The sequence below is a fragment of the Vicia villosa genome, linkage group LG6 (assembly GCF_029867415.1).
Source record: "Vicia villosa cultivar HV-30 ecotype Madison, WI linkage group LG6, Vvil1.0, whole genome shotgun sequence".
Classification (NCBI taxonomy): Eukaryota; Viridiplantae; Streptophyta; class Magnoliopsida; order Fabales; family Fabaceae; genus Vicia; species Vicia villosa.
This window is the reverse complement of record NC_081185.1, coordinates 135,122,618-135,142,965: the sequence shown is the minus strand read 5'-3', so window position 1 is coordinate 135,142,965 and position 20,348 is coordinate 135,122,618. Positions and strand designations below refer to the sequence as shown.

The window sequence follows — 20,348 nt, the reverse complement described above, 5'->3', positions numbered from 1 at the left end:
ACTAAAGGACCCAGTAGAGGTAGGTTTTAGTTGTAGGTAGTAATAATTAAACATCATTTTTATTTAGAGAGTTTAAAGAAAATGTCATTGAGAATATGTAGTTTTAGGTGAGTAATAATTAGTTGTCTTTTTTAACATTTGCAAATATACAGTACCTTGACATAATTCAAATTTAAAGGGAGGAATCAGAAATTAAATGCATATAAAATCTTTCAATACGCATTATTGTATCTTCCACCTTGAAAATAGTTGAGATTAATTCTAATTTATATTCATTCCTTTAATATCCATAAAAAATTGATTAAATTAATTCTAATTTATATTCATTCCATTAAATATATCAAATACAAAAAAAAGAGTTGGTATTGACCATTTTTCTATGAAACACAAAATTGTTATTCTTTGTATATTTTATAGTAGATTTATTAACTATTTTTAATTGTATGTTCATGTATGAGAATGTGAATATCGTATGTCCATCATTCAATTAATATTATTATTATTATTATTATTATTATTAATGAAATATATTTAAAAAAAATCAAAATCAAAGGGAAGCATTCAATTAATATTATTATTATTATTAATGAAATATATTTTTAAAAAATCAAAATCAAAGGGAAGAAATTTAAAATGGAGATTCTATAGTGAGTGGATCATCTAAAATTTAAATTTATATTTAATATATAATAATAATTCCTAATTAATAGGTTCCAAAACACAATCATTACCAATACAATAAATATTCGCCTATTTAGTATCTATTTTATTGTAAATTATTCTCAATATATATTTCAACCTTTAAAAATGGAAAGTGTTGGTCTAAAAATAATAATTTATCTTCTAATAATACAAGATTATGAAGAAAATTATAACTTATTTTTTATTTGATAAATATTCTATTTTTGCTATTGGATTTGCAATTTGAATTAAATATTTTTGTTGTTTTTATTCCATTACATTATAATTTTATAGGCAACAATAATTTTCTTCTATAAAAAATTATTTCAATCAATTAAGTATGATTTATTTTATAAATTTTTTTAAATCAAAATATCATATACCTGATAAAAAATGATATATATTATTATTACATGATACAAATACAAATAAAATTGACATGAAAAAATGTTAGCATTTATTTATGATAAGATGTTAATATTTATTCTAAAAGTTGACACATATATTTGTTTTTATTAAAAAACATGAGAAAATTATGATTGATGAATAAACAATTTTTTTATGAAAGACACAAATTTATTTCTTTTTTATATTTAAAACAAAAGGCCAAGATATCAACTATTATATATTTATTTACTATTTATAAAAATATTATATATAAGTAGTGTACATCCTCATATTTAATTCTTTACAAAAAAAACTTTTAATATATTTAATTGGAAAAAAATTGGTACATGAATTTCACGGGAGAGTTTAAAATTGGGATTGCAATTTTCTCACGTAAAATTTCAAAAGGAAGGATGAGATTTCACGGGAGAGTTTGACTACGATTCTCTCCTATAAAAATTACACCAAAAATAAAGTGTCTTCATGGTTCGGAGGACCATCTTAAATACCAATAAATTAAATATATGATTCACTAAAGTTCAATGGAGAGTTAAAAAAGGATTAGGATTTGATTTAATTCATAAATTAAATATGATTTTTCAATTTATTTATTTCAATCTAAATAAAAAATTAACTACACACAAATAATTATAAAATGCATTAAATATATATACTTTCATAATAAGAAAATCGATGTCAATATTGCACGCAATATTGTATCAACTCATATTAGCATCATCAACTCATATTATCATGCCTTATGTCTTTAATATTTGACAATATCTAAAAACAATCATTATTTCTTTTGCATGCTACAAGTTTTCAAATCAATTCCAATATCTAAAAGTAATCATTGCATGCTACAAGTTTTCAAATCAATTCCAATATCTAAAAGTAATCATTACGGTTAATTAATCATAAAAAAGTGAAATTCATATAACTCTCTACCCTCCCTACAATATCAACAAATATATAGTACATTCACATAATTCAAATTCAAATATAGGAATCAGTATAAAATAATTGTAAATAAACATACAAAAAAGATTTTGTATAAAATTAAAAATTAAACGCATATAACACCTTTCAATACGCATTATTGTATCTTTCCCATTAAAAATAGTTGACATTAATTCTAATTTATATTCATTTCTTTAATATCTATAATAAAAAATATTTGACATTAATTCTAATTTATATTCATTTCATAAAATATATCAAATATAAAGAAAAGGTTGGTATATAAATCTTTTTCTGTCAAGATTATAAATAAAATTATAAGTTATTTTTTATTTAATAACTTATTTATTTTTGTTATTGGATATGCAATTTGAATTAAATATTTTTGCTGTTTTTATTCCATTACATTAGTATTTTTGTTTCTTGACTTATATAGATGTTATAATTTTTTTGGCAATTTTTTATTTTGATAATTTAAATTTGCAATTTGAATCATGCTCATAAAAAGGTGGGTAGACATACTAGGGGTGAGAGCCCATAAAAATCGTTGATAATGTGCGTCTGCGAGAAAAAAAGACGGGTAGACATACTAGGGGTGAGAGCCCATAAAAATTGTTGATAATGATAGTACATAATAACTACATTATCTCAATATTTATTTATTTTTTTACTTTTATCAAGAACTATATTTTTTCAGACTTAAAATTGTGATCAACAATAATAATTAATTATCTCTAATATTATTTTAATTTTTATCCAACATAAATATCATCATTGAAAACAACTACAAATTGATAAATTAAATTAATATTGATATGATAATCATCATTGAAGAAATTATTTCGCTTAATTAATATATATTTTAATATAATTTTTTAACCATAACCATATTATATTTATTTAATATTTATATCGACTTTACGTGACCCGTGCGGGCGCACGGGTCCTTTACTAGTTAATTTTAAAAAGATTATATGTTTAGTGTAATAGACTATACGCTTGTTTGAATAAATTTTAGCTTTTTAGTTTTTAAAAACTATTTTATAAAATATTGAAGAAAAGTAATAATAGAAAACAAATTTACAATAATACAAATTTAACATTAATGAAAACTTTTGGGTGAATATTTGTGATGTCACATGCAAGTATACATGTAGGTTTTAAGTAGCAAGTACATGCAAGTATACATGTAGGTTTTAAGTAGCAAGTGATAGAATAGCTTGCATACATGTAGGTTTTATGTGGCAAGTACATGCAAGTATACATGTAGGTTTTAAGTAGCAAGTGATAGAATAGTAAGTATGACGAATTCATAGGAAGTGGAAAATAACTTAGATTAATTTTGTAAAGATTATTTTTTGTAAATGAGTATAAGCAAGATAAATAGTTTATGGTTGTCATAGGTTTAGTTTAGTAATAACAATATCAAAAAATAATTTTAAAAAAAATGAGTTCAATAATAGAGAACATGTTGGGCAATGATCCATTAATATAACTTGTTATTTATATGTACATGATGGGTTATATGGTTCCATTGAAGGTCTGTTTTTATGGTGTATCTTTACAACATCATGAACATATATATACATTAAAGCAATGGGACAAATCTCTAAGCCTCGCCTCGCTTGTAACTTTAATGCGTAAAAGTTCCGGAATGGAAGTGGGATAACATTTCAATGGACTTTGTGACGGGATTACCTAATACTTCGAGAGGACATGATTCTGTGGGATAACATTTCAATGGACTTTGTGACGGGATTACCTAATACTTCGAGAGGACATGATTCTATTTGGGTGATTGTTGATAGGCTTACGAAGTCGGCTCATTTTATTCCTATTAATATCACTTATACAATATCGAAGTTGGCGGAGATTTATACAAGTGTAATTGTTAAGCTGCATGGTATTCCTTTGTGTATTATGTCGGATAGAGATCCGAGATTCACTTCTGATTTTTGGAACAGTTTGCAAGAGGCGTTAGGTTCTAAGTTGGGGTTGAGTTCAGCGTATCACCCGTAATGCGACTAATTATTTATTTTAGTTAATTTCGAATATTTGTCGTAAATTATTGTGTTTTGAGTTGTCGAGGCGGGTATTTTAACTGAGTAGTCGGTCGAGTTCTAATAGTATTATTTATCATTTTAGTATTAAAAATATTAATAATATAATTATTAGTGTTTAGGAGATATACTGCTAAATTAAATGAATTAGTTAATTTAAGCATAGAATAATGTTAGGGGGTATGTATGATTGTTTATGGGCTAAGAGGATGTGTGTTGTACGAATGTAATATTTGCCAATTTCAAAATTATGAAACTTAAGTGGAAGTAGTGGTATAGCACTTAGGTTTTGGAAAAAAAGAAAATAGAAAATAGAGGCATAGCAGAAGAGGGTTTTTGGGAGAGAAGCAGAAAAGTCACGTAGAGCAATTGGGTGATTTCTATCGGAAACCGATTTAGAGCAACCTTCGATCCAAGGTAAGGGGTGGGGTTCTGGCTCTATAAACAGGGATATGATAAATCGTATGTGGGGTTTGGGGTTATAAATTTTATCTCTGTGTTTGTATAATTTTGGTGTTTTGCTGTTATGTGATTTTTCTGGAACAAAAAAAATTGCATGATGATTTGTTGTTGTGTTGAATGTTGATTAACTGTATTGGTTTGTGATTTTGTGCATGAAATTGTTTCTGGTTAATTAAATCGATGAATCTGTGATGAATGATTTCTGTGATATTGAATCGCTGGGAAGATTATGATCGATTCTGGGAATAAATTGAATTGGGAACGAAGGAAGTATGGAATAACAAAGGAGGAAGGAGAGAGAATTTTAGGTGGTGGGGGCCATACCTTAAGGGGCGGGCGCCCCATATACCAAGAACGGGGTCCTACAGAAATGTGCTAAGGGACGGGTGCCATAGGTGAGGGGCGAGCACCCTGTATGTATAAGGGACGGGGGCCACAAATTGAATCTTAGCATTTTCTATTTAATTAGGTGCCATGCAATATAATTCTAGTACTTTACATTTGAATTGATTTAGTATGATACTATAATTAATGAGATTAGTAATTAGCAATGACCTTAATGGAAAGAGTTGGGATTAATTTAGTAGAGTGTTGAATATAGCAACGAGGTAAATTATATGACAGTAGTAGGTTTTAGTGCATATCAGTGTAGGTGCAAATTTGCTTGACAGAGACATAACAAGTAGCAAAAAATTTCCTAAGTTATAATAGTAGCAGAAAAGAATAATAGCATTTAAAATAATTTAGGTAGGACCGTTTCGGGGTAAATTCGCTAACCGTTATTTTCTTTGTGATGTATTGCAATGTTGTGATGCGATGAATTTTTGTGAATGTTGTGAAGTGCAGGAAATAAAATGATGAAGTATTGCGTTTCTGGATACCACATGCATTTGCGTATATTAGAGTCTCATTCCATTTTGCATGACTATGAATTTGTGTGACTTGCATTGTGAATGGAACCGTTTTGGTTGAATAAATGATGTGAAGTGAATTGTAACGATTATACCGCGGTGTGGTAACTTATACGATTCTAACTCTAATATATTGTTTATCATAAATTTATTTATATAGTTAGATATCTCACCCTTTTTTTGTTGGTCGTTGCCTTTATACTGGTAACGTGCAGGTGGCAGCAGTGAGTGAAGACTTAGTTGGTGTGAGTTCGAGTCAGTTTGTCGCTCTGATACGTAGCACTCGGGGGGACGAACGCTTGTTTTCTGAATTATTTTAATTGCTGAAATTTGATGTTATTTTCGTTTAAACTTACGAATTTTTGAAGTTGTTTTGTGGTGAGGCAAGATGCCTTGATTTTATTTTGGAGTTTTAAAAATGTGAATCTGTTGCGTGATAATTAAACATTGATTATTGTTTTAAAGACTAAACTAATTGTTAAGAGTTCGTTTGTGTTTAAAAGTGTTATGTATCTATGCTGAAGGAGTTTACGCCATTGTGATTTAAGTCGGAAAATGTGATATCCCATATGATGTTTGGAATTTTTATACTCTGATTGTCGTTATAACTACCGGGTAAAAATGGGGTGTTACAATAAAAACAAAACATTAACAACACATCGTTTAACATAAAAGACTACTTTATATTAGCTTTACATTGCTCAACATAAAAGGTTTTAGTTCATGGTGAGCTTAGTACATACAACAATACTAGTTTCAAAGCTAAGCATTCTTGAACACGTGGTGAAAAAGAAATAACAACCTAAAAGTAACTTATTTGTCTTCTTGCAATGGTTAGTCACCAAGAGACGACTTCTGTCACGTCAGATACTGGTAACATACATTTAAGGAGATGAGATAAAGACTCTCCATTTTGTTCAGCTCACTTCCTTCGCTGGTTTTCTCTAAGTGTTTTCTATCTCTAAAAAAGATGAATTGTTTCATTTTCTTCAAGAGATCCTTTTATTGTCACTTCCAATTAGGGTCTGTGCGTTGTCTTGGATCATGGGCTTGTGGATATTTTCAAATTGTGGCCAAAGGAAATCAACAATATTCCCTCAATTTCTTCCAATTCGCACCAATGCAAAATCGGGTACATACAACACGTGGGGAACTCAGTGTAATGTGACAAGCTGGTGGCATAGGTAATTAGATTGGGTTGTTCTTTGCAGCAACGAGGTGTTGTAGTGGATGAACTAAGTTTCATAATTTTGTCTTCTAGCGCCTTGGTCTTATCCCATTGCATAATCCATTTGACTATCCGTTATTCTGTAGATTGCTGCCACGTTCTCGCTAGAAATGTGATTAATGTTTCTCTTTAGTCTCAGCTCCTCCAACTTTCCACTTTCAGTTGGGTAACAATTATTGATCCGAACTATGGTGTCAGGCTTCATCAGAAGCTAACTCTACACAAGCAACAAACACATGAAAACTAACAAAAGAGAGCACTTATTGTGGAAAAGCAGAGATATCAAAGTGGAAAGGAAAATCCAAGTTGAAATGTGATTATTATGGAAATGACTAGTAAATCACTAAACATCATCACTTGGATACTTGATAGAGGTGCTTCACACCATATGACTCATTTACCTTTAATTTTGCAAAGGATGCAAAAATTAAAAAAATCTTTTCATATGATAACACCAACTGAAACTTTAATATCGGTTAAAAATATGGGAGATGTGCACTTATCAAACAATTTCATGTTGCATAAGGTTATTTTGGTTCCATAATTCAATTGCAATATAATTTCAATTCATAAATTGACTTGTGATCTAAATTGTAGTGTTACATATGAAAAAAATTGTGCATAATTCAGGACCAACCTTCGATGAAGAAGATTGGCTTTAGTGATTTACATAAAGGTATATATGAGCTTTCAAGACAGCATCATGTTGGATTCTTAGGTACAACTAAGAAAGATATGGAAACCTTGTGGCACAAGTGATTGGGAAACCCTTCGACGCAAGTTATTCAATATATTTCTCATTATCTCAATTTTACTTTTGATTCAAATAAAGATAGTTGTTGTGACATTTTCCACAAATCAAAACAATGGAGAAATGCTTTTCCATTGAGTAGTAATAAAGATGATGCGCCATTTGATTTAATTTATTGTGATCTTTGGGAGAACTATCATACTGTCTCGCATAAGGATTCACATTATATCTTAACAATTGTAAATGATTATTCTTGAGGTATTCATGTGTATTTAATGAACAACAAAATTGAAACGCTGCAAAAATTGATGAATTTTTGCTATTTGATCAAAAGACAATTCAATAAACACATCAAAAGAATACAGAGAGACAGTGGTACAAAATTTATGAATTCTAAATTTAAAAATAGAATACCCATAATAGCTAAAAAGGGATCACCCCATATGAGTTACTTTTCAAAAAGGAAACAAACTATCAACACTTGAAGAGCTTTGGTTTTTTATGCTACACCAAAAATATGTCTTAACCACTAGACAAATTTGATTTAAGAGCTGAAAAATGCATCTTCATAGGTTATCCATAAGGACAAAAAGGATGAAAAGTATATAATATTCAAAATCATTTCTTTTACACATTCAAAGACATGGTATTCTATAAAGACATTTATCTCTATAATTAAGAAAGAGACAATGCCAATGTGAGTATTATTGATGCAATAAAGCAATATTTTGATGTTCAAGAGTTAAATTCTACTAATAACAAGGAATCAACTTGAACTGATGATGTAGAAACAAATACAATTACAGACAATGTCATCCACGAGGAAGCATTTATACACATCGCAGATACTGCAGAACTTGTCGATGATAATTCAGCAAAGAACAAGCATGCCAATTCAGATTTAGAAGACATAAATACAACAAATAATGACAATGATACCATCAATATCTCTTAAGAGAATAATGCAAGTGAAGGCGAAATTACAGTGATATTGTCCAAGTTACTAGTGAGGGAGAGCATCAAGAAGATATTGATAATATCAACAACGAAGTCACTGGCAGTGAGGGAGTTGACATAACACCAAGGGAAAGACAATCTCCAGCGTATCTTAAAGATTACCATTGTTACAAAGTCAACACTAACTCTAAAATATCATCTCCTAATAGTATCTAATATATGATTTCACAATCCTTACACTATGAGAAAATTTCAAGACAACATAAAGCATATCTTGTAACCATCACTTCAGATGACGGACCTAAGTCATATAGTCAAGCAGCAAAACATGAAATATGGAAAGAAGCTATGGCTCAAGAAATTAAGGCTTTAGAAGTTAATGAGACTTGGGAAATAACCATCTTATCCGAAGGAAGAAAAGTGATAGGATGCAAATGGGTCTACATGATCAAACGTAAAGCTATAGGAGAAATTGAAAAATACAAAGCTCGTCTAGTAGAAAAGGGATTAACTCAAGTAAAGGGTGAATATTTTAATGAAACTTTTGCGCCTGTTGCTAAAATGACAATTGCTAGATGCTCACTTACTATTGCAGTAGCTAAAGGATGAAAATTACACCAAATGGATGTTAGTAATGCATTCTCACATGAAAATTTAATAGAAGAAGTCTACATGAAACTTCCACAAGGTTACAACTCTGCCAATAAAAACATGGTATGCAAATTAAAAAAATCATTATATAGTTTACGCCAAGAATCTAGAAATTGGTACTCCAAACTCTCTCACTCATTAGTAAGCTATGGACTCCAAGAAAGTTAAGTTGATCATAGTCTCTTCACATACTCTCATCAATCTATTTTTCTAGTAGTCTTGATATATGTCGATGACTTAATCATTATTGGGAATAATGACGAAGTATGTGAAAAATTCAAGCAATATCTTAATCAATGTTTTCATATGAAAGATCTTGGATCTTGAAAATATTTCCTTGGTCTCGAGCTAGCACAAGGAAAACAGGGATTGTTCATTTGTCAAAGAAAATACACATTGGACATCTTAAATTAATGTGGTATGCTTGGTTCCAAACCTTCCTCATTCCTAATGAAACAAAACCACAAACTTGCTTAAGTCAAAGGACCTCCATATTTAGATCCATCAAAGTACATAAGATTAGTTGGTCGTCTGATTTATCTTACAATAACAATGCCATAACTCAGTTATTTTGTACATATATTGAATCAATTCATGCAAATATCTCTTCAAGATCATTGGGATGCAACAATGAGGGTGCTAAGTAAAATCAAGGTACAATTTTACCAAAAGATAATAACCTCAAACTAGTTGCTTTTTGTGACTCGTATTGGGCATCATGTTCAATAATACGAAAACCCGTATTCATATACTTAATGAAACTTGGTAATGCTCGAATTTCATGAAAAAAAAATAAGCAAGTAATTATATATCGGTCCTCCAGTGAAGCAGAATATTACGCAATGACACGTGCTACTAATGAAATGATTTAGTTAAGAAGTTTGCTATCAAGTCTTCAAGTTCCTTGTACAAAATACACCATGTTATATTCTGACAATCAAGCATCAATTCACTTAACTACCAATCCAATTTTCCATAAAAGAATCAAACACATTGAAGTTGATTGTCATTTTATCAGAGATCATATAAAATCAAAAACTATCACTACAACTCATTTACCAACTCATCAACAACAAATTGACATTTTCACAAAATCATTGAGGACTACAACATTTCATGATCTAATGTCCAAGTTGAGTGATCATAACCATCACCCTCTAACTTGAGCGGGAGTATTAGAGAATATTATTCCATATAACACCTAAGTTTGTTATTTTCTTGTAAATCTCTTAGTTTAGATAAATTTGTTATAATAATTAGTAGTTGTTTTTAAGTTTTTCCTAACCTATATATATATATAGCATGTATCAAAAACCTTTGAATAATAAAAGCATAGTGATATTTTCAGACTTGTATTTTGCTAAAACTCAATTAAAAAAACACCATTAAAACTGCTAAAACCTGTTGAAAGAAGAAAAAAAATCAACCCTTTTTAAAAAAACCATCAAAGTTATATAAATCTGTTTTAATTATAAACAATCTTATCACTAACCTTATTTTTTATTACATAAATTAAATATAAAATTTTGATCGATGATCAATTATCAATTTTTTAATTACATAAAAATATTTTAAAGTCCAAATTTAAAACACCCCATAAACTTGGATCTTCTAAAATCCTAATTTAAAAGACCCCATAAATTTCGATCTTTTAAAATCCTTATTTGAAACACCACATAATCCTAATTCAAAATTTTCAGTAGAGGCTCCCAACATTGATGAATAGATAAATAGCAATGAAAATTAAAAAACATATCAAAATTTCAACTATCAAGACAGTAATATCGAAACTCAAAATACAAAAAATCAACCTCATTCTAACAAACAAGTTTGAAGAAGAAGAAGAAAAAAAGATGTACAAGTATAAACCAGTCCTATTCAGAATCAACAATACAAGAACAAGAACAATCCAATTCCCCTTGAACAAATTAAATGTATTTTTATAAATGAATGTAAACTAATCAGGGACACAAATGAAGAACCTATGTTAATATATACCCTGTAGCAACATTTTAAAAACCGTTCCAAAATGCGCGACAAAACGGTATCGGAAGATGCCGAGGTCGGAGTTAATTAAAACTTCGACCTGTAGTACGTTTTGTAGGGGTACCCGCAGCAAAGGAAAGTAACCCTCCATCATACCTCTCATGTTCATCCACATACAAATCTTCCGTACTCCTAAACGCAGCGTGCAACACAACAACCAAAACCCCAACCACAACTGAAATCAACACGTTCAACCAAACACCGGTAAACCCTAACGCCACCATAGTCACCACCGCCAGCACCTCCGCAGAAACCCTATCATCAATTGAACGCCCAAACAGAACAATCGGTTCTTCACGGAAGAAGTAGAGGAGAAACCAAGCCACGAGCGAGACCAAGAAAACGATGATCGAGATAGGATGCCATAGGAGACTGAGGAACAAGACGAAGAGGATGATCATGATGTAGTTAACGCGGAAGTGGTTGAGGTTACGCTTCACGCGCGAAGTGGATTCGCTGATTGAGTAAGGGCGCGTGAATGAGTAGAGCGCGAAAACTTCCTCCCATGGTCTGCGCGTGACGAATACGGGGTTTGTTGTTGCGGTGGCGCGTGAGATGAAGTTTGGAGGTTTGGAGTTTGAAGATGAAGGGAGGGAACTGTAATGAGGTGCTGACGAAGAAGAAGACATAACATCACAAATCACAAAATTGAAGATTCAATTAACAAACCCTAATTTTCTGTTACAGTTTATGACAGTGATTGTGAGGAAGAGGGGAGAAGAAGAAGCAACGATGTCGTTTTATTTGTTTGGGTTTAATAAGAGAAAGAATCAAGAAGGGTCTTGTTGTCGTTTACTCCAAAAACAGCAATGCCAGCGAATCCATAAAATCCACCTGGAGGGCACTCAAGTGTTTATGGGTCCCATGTTATGCAAAACGACAAATAAGTGACTAACTTCCAGCGAAACTAAGCACGATCTTCTGCATAATTGAATGAGTACTCTTTTTACTAATTCAATCTTTATAATTTCACAAGAATTAAATCGTTTGTTGATGTCATTTGATAAAATGAATGAATAGTTTTTGGAATTTTGGGCTTGAACTAACAATGTTAGACTAGTTAATTACTTCACATCGTGACGGCAAGGTGTGAACAATAGGAGAAAACACAATAGGAGAAAACACAACACGTACACAATGCATAGAATATATGTAGTCATAACGAGAGGGCACGTATCTGCTGGAGTCTGGAGCCTTGGTCAAATTTGCAATCTGATAAACAAACACAAAAGAGTGGAATACAACAAACACAAGTGTTTAGAAAATAGATAAAGGAAAACATGATATAACCAGTAACCACAGGGAAAAGGTACACCAACTAAAAAAGCTCGCAAAAAATAATCACAGAAACAAATTACAACAACTAAAAAGAAATAATATTTCTAAAATAATCGGAAAAAATCTAGAAACCTAATTCACCTCTCCTTCTTTTAGGTTACAATTTAATCTTACACCTTTTTTTATTGTAATCCTCATACTTACTCTTACACTTAGCCATCTTCAGTCATGGTTAACAAGAGAGCTCTACTCTCTAAGTCAGAGGATATCGGTGATAACTGTGACGCCAACGCTCTATCGGAGATGCATGTCACTATGGACGAACTACACCGTTAGAATCGAACACCGGAAGACAACGCACATAATATCTGACAACACCAGCAAGAGTCCAATACCCTAGAGAGAATGGAAATACTGGATGCTCAGTCAATCTCAGAAGAAATATGGGAGACGTTTGTCCCTGAAGGATTCAAGCTTTCCTATTTGGCCAAGTTTGATGGGCGCGATGACCCTTATAAACATGTCACCTCCATCAACACCCAAAAGACCATCATCGAAGCGTCTGACTCTCCGAAGTGCAAACTATTGTCTGACACCTTCAGGGACGCCGCCTTGCGATGGTATAAGGGTTTACCCCAAGCTTCCATCACCAGCTATCAGGAGCTGGTAAAGAAACTTGTGCATCAGTTCATCGCTAGCCGTCACAAGAAGATATCCACCACCAGTTTGTTCAATATACGATAGGGTCCATCTGAGCCGCTGAGGGGCTATCTCGTCTGATTCAATGAAGCCACAATCAAGGCAGTTCCCTCAAACTAATAAATGTTTGTAGGGTAGTTCCAAAATGGACTCAAGACGGAACACTTCGACGAGTCTCTCGTCCAAAAGTCAGTGTTTTCTTTGATGCAGGTGGTTATCAGGGCAGAATGTTACATGAAAGGCGAGGAGAGCAACATTGAGAAGAAGGCGTGAGACGTCAAGAAACGTGTTCCCAATTTAAAAGGTTCACACCGCCAAAGGAAGAGTAATTATACCTCCCCCATTAAGGACAAGACTGTGTTTAAGAGAGTAGGCAGAACAACGGAGAGCTTCATGCCTCTTAATACTCGCTATGAACAGATATGGCGCGAGGTTCTTCGCCTGCACAATATCCCTATGCTGCCATCTTCGAAGGCGAGCGCAATGATTCTTGAACTAGGTAGATGATGCAAGTTCCATAAAGTTAAGGGTCACCATACTGAAGACTATTACCAACTCAAGAAAGAGATCGAGAGGTTGATCCAAGAGGGGCACCTCAAGAAATATGTTAAGGGAGATTCCTCTCGTGGACCAGACGAATCCAACTCCCATGGGTGAGATGACATAAGAGGCCTCGGGTCCAGCAAGACAAATGAGGCATCCCAAGGTGAGTGTAACAAACTCGTTTGCCACAGACTCAATACTGTTGTAGGAGGATTCGAAGGTGGCGAGGCACTAACTCTTCTCGTAGAAGATAAGTTTGCCAAATTCTAAATATAGAAGACCTTCATAATGTTGAAGGCGAAACGAAGATATCGGAAGCTGCAATCTCCTTCTCTGAGAAGGATGCAGCTAGCATCCATCCTCCCAATGATGACCCCATGGTCATTATCGTTAGATGTGATGAGTATGGGACAAAGGCTTCGCCAGCGGTGTTTATGTTGGCTCTCCCTGTTCCTGAATAGGGTTCAAGGACCACGTCCTCTTCATGCCTTGTACTGGAAAATCCAATGCCCCCATGAAACCTGCTTATCATGTCAAGACTGGACATACATAGACCATATGTCTTGAACATGAATGTGTTTTGTATTTCTTTTGGCCATTAACTCTGAACAAGAAGAAGGGGTAAAAGGGACAAGAATGGCAGCGTTTATTGCCAAGGGAAATGAGTGAATGTCACCTTTTTTCCCCTCTTTTTTCTTCCTTTAGAGCTTTGTTCTTGACCAATGTGTTTTTCTTGGAGAAGTATGAAGGAAGAATTTGGAGGAAAGAGAAAAAAGGGTCTTCTCAAACAATAAACCAACTCTTTTTGTAGAAGTCCAAACACGTAAGTAATGCATCCACTTAGGAGAATAACTACCGTTAGGAGAATAACTACCGTGAGAAATGGGAAATTTCATACACCTACAGGACACATGTAATGATGTAAGGTAATGGAAGTAATATGGATTTCTTAGAAAAACCATCAGTATCTGCATTAAATGATGCACATGTTTCCTTCATTAAGCCCTCAATTTTTCATAATTGACTAACATTTTGACGTCTATAGTCAATCAAGGAGAACTCGACATTTTCCACTAATGTCTGTTTACCCAAAAGCATCTGGTAAGAAGTAGTGACTCACCTCCCACTAATGATTCGCTCCATATTCTTTCATCTCCCATTAAAAATGTCATCTCTAATTGAGGAACTCACACTAAGCTGAAGAACTCGCCCATTAAAAAGTCTCTCTTTTACTAATCCTTTAAAAGTATTCTCGCTTTTCCTTATTTTTATTTTTTTGATAGTTAATTATATTTAAACAATCTCTCATCCTCTTTGTTCTTTTGAACCAAGGATTTCAAAAACAAATCGGCAAAAGTTAATATTGAAATACTATTATAGTAAGTCTTGTTGATTTAAAATGTTACTTTATCATGAAGGGATAATGGTGCAGCTTAGCTTATTTCATGTTTGCATGCTATTTCTATATAATTTTGATTATCTTATATAAAATTATATATCAATTTCCAAAAATGGATTGGTTAAGATAATTATAATTTAATTTTTTGGTAGTTTTATTCAACACACTCAAACATTTGACGGTGGTACTATTCTTAGGTTTGCTAAAAATTTATTTTTGAAATATATTTGTTTATATAATTATGTGATTTTAATAATATAAATTTATGTTATTAAATTTAAAATTAATTATATAATTTATTAAAAATCAATTTTTTATATATTATTTCAAATTAAGATTAATTTTAACCTCATTTTTTTAATGTATTAAATAAACAGATCCAAAATTCATTTTAAACTAGAGAACTCAAAATATATTAAACAAGAATTTAAAGAGTTTTAGTAAATTATGAAAATTCAATCTATATTATTATAATATTTTATAAGTTTTAAAATATATTAATAAAATGAAAAAATAAACATTTTTAATAAAAACCACTTTCGAACTTCTTTGTACTTGAACAATGTTCACAAGTAAGTTTGTTTTTTTCTTCCATTTGAAGCAGATATTTAAAAAAATAAAAAATTCGATTTTAAAGCAATAAATATTTGCAATTATACCAGATATATAATAAAACATATATATTATGTTAAATTTTTTATCGGATGTTTGGTAAAATCTTGTATCTTATATTGGGGTTACACCGAGTTTTCAGCAAAATCATTAGAAATGCATGGGTTTCTACCAAATTGTTTGTAAAATACAGTTTAAATGCAAAAAAGTATATCAGATTTTCTAAAAAGTTGGTATAGGTGGGAGTGACACGTGATTTGTATAAAATCGATTAGTTTTTTTTAATTAATACTAATTTGATATATATTTTTACTAGTGAGACAAGGATGAGACACTTGTATCATCCCCAAGTTGAGTGAGAAACCAACTAAAGGTGCTACTGATAGATCTATCAATGATGTAAATGATCTTGATAATGGCTTTCTGCATAATAGGACAAGTAGGATAACTCCACTAATTCTCATTGTACGAGGACCGAAAAGATACGTGGACCACAAACTATCTGACGCTGAGGATGTAGAAGTGGACGCTCTAGAGGTGATGAAGACGACATACATGTCGAGGTGATTGATCCCCATCATGTTGATACAAATGCACATGATGAGCTTTTGATCCTGATCATGTTGATACAGAGGCACATCTAGACACCATACATTGACCATAGGGTACATCGAGAGTTTGATGACAATGTATTATTTATAGGTTTGGTGAGTTTGATGACTACTTACCTTCCTTATAGGTGTATTCTCCATTTTGGCTAAGTGTAGGGCATATACCATGACCAGTTCTTGTTGTGTTATCTAGCATTGATGGATGGTTTCGTGCTAACATGATGAGTAGTGTTGATACAATTAGACAAAATGCAATGGCTGTGAATTTTCTTGGCCCATGTCTGGATGGATACTTAGAGTGGTATTATAGAATATCACATCCTCTTATTATTCCTCATGGTTCAGTTAACCCTTACGATGTTAATGGACCTTCAAATGTTGTAGGACCTTTTGATAACATTTTGCCACTGCCTCGACCATCCAGTATGACTGGGCAACATAGATTACAAACGATGGCGCATATTTATGACAACCTCGTGGGGTTGATAAACCCAGATGGTGAGGTGTATGCTTTAGCAGTACGGATTACACACATTGAGCATAGGGGAGTCGCTATAGATGTATTACTTTTTGTTATTGTATGACTATTTGTTGTTTCATTAATTGTTGTTTCATGACTTTTTGGTGTTGTATATATACTTGATCATGACTTATCATTGTATTATTACTTGGGCGTTATCATCTACTTACTTGTTTGTGACTTATCGTTGCATAAACTCAACATAAACTTAACACCATTTTCACATAAAATAACATGACATTACCAGCATCTAAACATAATAACAAATAGACTAAACATAAACTTAGCAACATCTAGACATAACATAAACTTATAATAAGTATGAAAAAACATATCATTATCAACAAATGCATTAGGGTGTTTTATCATTTCCACATAACTCTCACATCATCCTTGGTCTTGAGTTCAAACTTACTAAACCTTGTCTTGTCGTCAAAATCAATAGTGGATGAATGGTAAACAACCTTAAACACTTTTTGTGGTCCTCATTGTGGTGTAAGAGATTCTCGATCTTGAATTTCATATCCACTAAAGTGGGTTTTTCAGTAACCTTAAACTCATACGGAGGATTCATACCATTAAAGTAAACAAAATGCAAAATAAAAATTTTGATTCATTTTTTAGTATGATTTTCTGAGGTCACTAGAAGAATATTTATATAAGTTTCAAACTATTATCAACCATATAAAAGTGTCAATGTAATCTCAACATCCATTTAAACAACATAAATAAAAAGGATAAATTAACATCAAAATATGCTATGTTAGGTCAAACTAGAAACAATGACAGAATGTTGAAAAAAAGCATAAATTAACATCAAAATACTTAACATTAAATAGATAATCATTAATATAAATTTAACATTATATTTTATTATAAATTGGTGGTTCATAATGTTGCAACCTCCTTAGAATATCTTCAAATGATCTTGAAATTGTTGTATCCACTTCAATCGGACCTTTTATTGAGTAACTGTTAAATGTACTTTATATAACCTTTAAATCCTCATTTGTCTTCAGTTCAAGCTTGGTGAACTGTATCTTCCCTTTGTCATCAATCGAGGGTGAACGGTACGTGAGTTTGAGAACTCTTCGATTTTCTGGATATCACAAGAGAGTATTCAGTTTCGATTTCAGATCAACTAGAGGTATGTCCTCGGAGACCCTAAATGGAAGTGGGCGGGCTTTTCTCAATTGAAATACAAAAAATCAAGATGGATATATGTATTCATTCTGGTTTGTTGTGTTTTGTAAAGAACATGGAATGAGAGACCCCTATTTATAGATGTTTTAGATTAATTTGGACCTTAGAAACGATATTCTTTCATTGGGGCATATATTGGGTAAGCATTTTCGGACACGCCCTATTTTTTTACAAAATAAGGGTTTTTACGGAGATTCACATTCGTAAAATCCTCTATTTTGTTTTTTTTACAATTAAAATGGGGTGTGTCCGAAGATGCATATCCAGACTCACTTAGAGCATTATTCATACAAATAAGTATAATATACAAGGCAAAATTTTGAAACAAAAGAGTGTATAAAAATTACGTCCAAATTCTATGACATTAAAGTAGAATAGACATTAAGTATGTCTTAAATTGTATCGAGATTATATCATTGACAATATTACATACAAAAACGAATTACATTGTTAGATAAAAACTAAAATGTATCAAAGCATGTGTCACTATCCAAATCTATATTTATTGGTGGTTCCTTCTTAGACATTTCCTTATTTGATTCTTTTTTAATGTCACTCCACTTGGTGAACTTTTCCATCTTTTTCAGAAAAGTAAGTTCCAGCATCTTTTATGCAATGTGTTGTAACACCCTAAATAACCCCTACATAATTTAAATATATTATCAGAGTAAAGTCAACACAAAAGTATTTAGGATGCTACAGTTCAACAAAACCTGCTCATACACCGTGATATGTAACACACACTATTTTTAAAAATTATAAGAAAGATTATAATAATAAAAACATGTCTGAAAATTAAACTTGTATTCAAGCAGCGGAAATATCATCATCTAATAATAATTCAAAATATAATCATGTTTATAAAGTAAAATATAGCAACATCAACTCAAGAGATATTCAATTAATCTCCACAACATAAAAACGTCACTCCCTGGTGTTATACATCAGAGCAAACACCAACACTAGAAAATAAAAAGGAAGACTTCATCCTTCCACTCACATCCACGCTGACTACTCCTGAATATCTGCACGTTACACACGTAGAGGCAACATTCAAACAGAATGGATGACATATCATAATTATATAAAGGAATGCAGCATAATAAGGGAGTAACAAATTATTATAATTATATCACACATTCTAACAACGCACATATCCATACCACCAACATAAAACACAACATTGATGTATTCACACCATCAACACAATAATACAACACCAATACAATGAAATGAGACTGAACAACTTGACTCAATACATGTGGTACCAATTTATGAACTCTCAGGTTCACTGCCCGATCCCCACCTAGGATCGAGGCTCTCCAAACGGGCCTCCGTCTAAAATCATTACATAGTAACGCTTCACTAATCTATCACCATAGGAAATAGTTACTCGCACTCAATCCACACAATGGGATTGAGGCTCACCAAATACGGCTTCCGCCAAATACCATGAATACATGCAACAGCAATAATATGCTCATTGACCTTCACCATAGTCAATGAATTTCGCCAATACTGGCCACCATGCAACAAACACGTGATATAAACAGTAAGCATCAATAATATAATGATATAGCAAGCAACAACAATATAATGATATAGCAAGCAACAACAATATGTGCATTAACCTTTACCATAGTCGGTGCACTTCAATACCACTGGCCACTATGTATTAACACCTGCCAAAACATGTTGCAACAGCACCACAACAATGTAGCAAACAGTAATAATAGATTTGCATATATCCCACAATGCAACATAACATATTATGCATCACAAGCAAGTTATACATAGTTATCATAATACAATACGCAACTACAAACCAAACAGCACCATCATGTGACAAAATATTTATTTTCTGCACCCAAAAATATTTGTATAGCAAAGTACACTGCATTAGCTTATCAACACTTTGAACGACACTCGAAACGGACACCCAGAACTCAAGTTATGAATTTTTGAAGTTTTAATAAAATTTTCAACACAACGATTTAAGGGGTTACATCAACCATGTAACCGATTACATCAGACCTAGAAGCAGAAATACCCAATTTTTCTTCGATGTAACCGGTTACCTCATCTATGTAACCGGTTACATCACCCAAAATGCCCAAAAAAACACATTTTTAATGTAATCGGTTACCTTAACCATGTAACCGGTTACATCACTGACATAAGCCCTTTTCTGTAACTTTTTCAAAACGAAAATCACTTTAAGCCATCCCAAAATTCAATTTTTCTTACAAATAATTTAGCTTATGTTTTAACACGAAATAATCACTTTTTAAAAGTTTCAAACCCCAAATATTGTTCAGCGAAAATACTCATAACTTAGTTCCAATGCTGACTTGCAACCACACACAACATTCATTATCAACAATTCCAT

General features: G+C 32.0%; 2 protein-coding genes across 2 annotated transcripts; one reads left to right on the top strand and one right to left on the bottom strand.

The window, feature by feature from the left end:
• The first annotated feature begins 8,616 nt into the window (after window positions 1-8,616).
• Window positions 8,617-9,006, top strand: LOC131614749 (uncharacterized mitochondrial protein AtMg00820-like). The gene has a single exon (XM_058886304.1). The coding sequence runs from the start codon at window positions 8,617-8,619 to the stop codon at window positions 9,004-9,006; it is 390 nt and encodes a 129-aa protein (XP_058742287.1).
• Window positions 9,007-10,705: 1,699 nt separating this feature from the next.
• LOC131612463 (PRA1 family protein F3-like) lies at window positions 10,706-12,011 on the bottom strand. The gene has a single exon (XM_058884258.1). It carries the CDS (start codon window positions 11,721-11,723, stop codon window positions 11,118-11,120), a length of 606 nt encoding a protein of 201 aa, XP_058740241.1. The 5' UTR covers window positions 11,724-12,011; the 3' UTR covers window positions 10,706-11,117.
• Window positions 12,012-20,348: the final 8,337 nt, after the last annotated feature.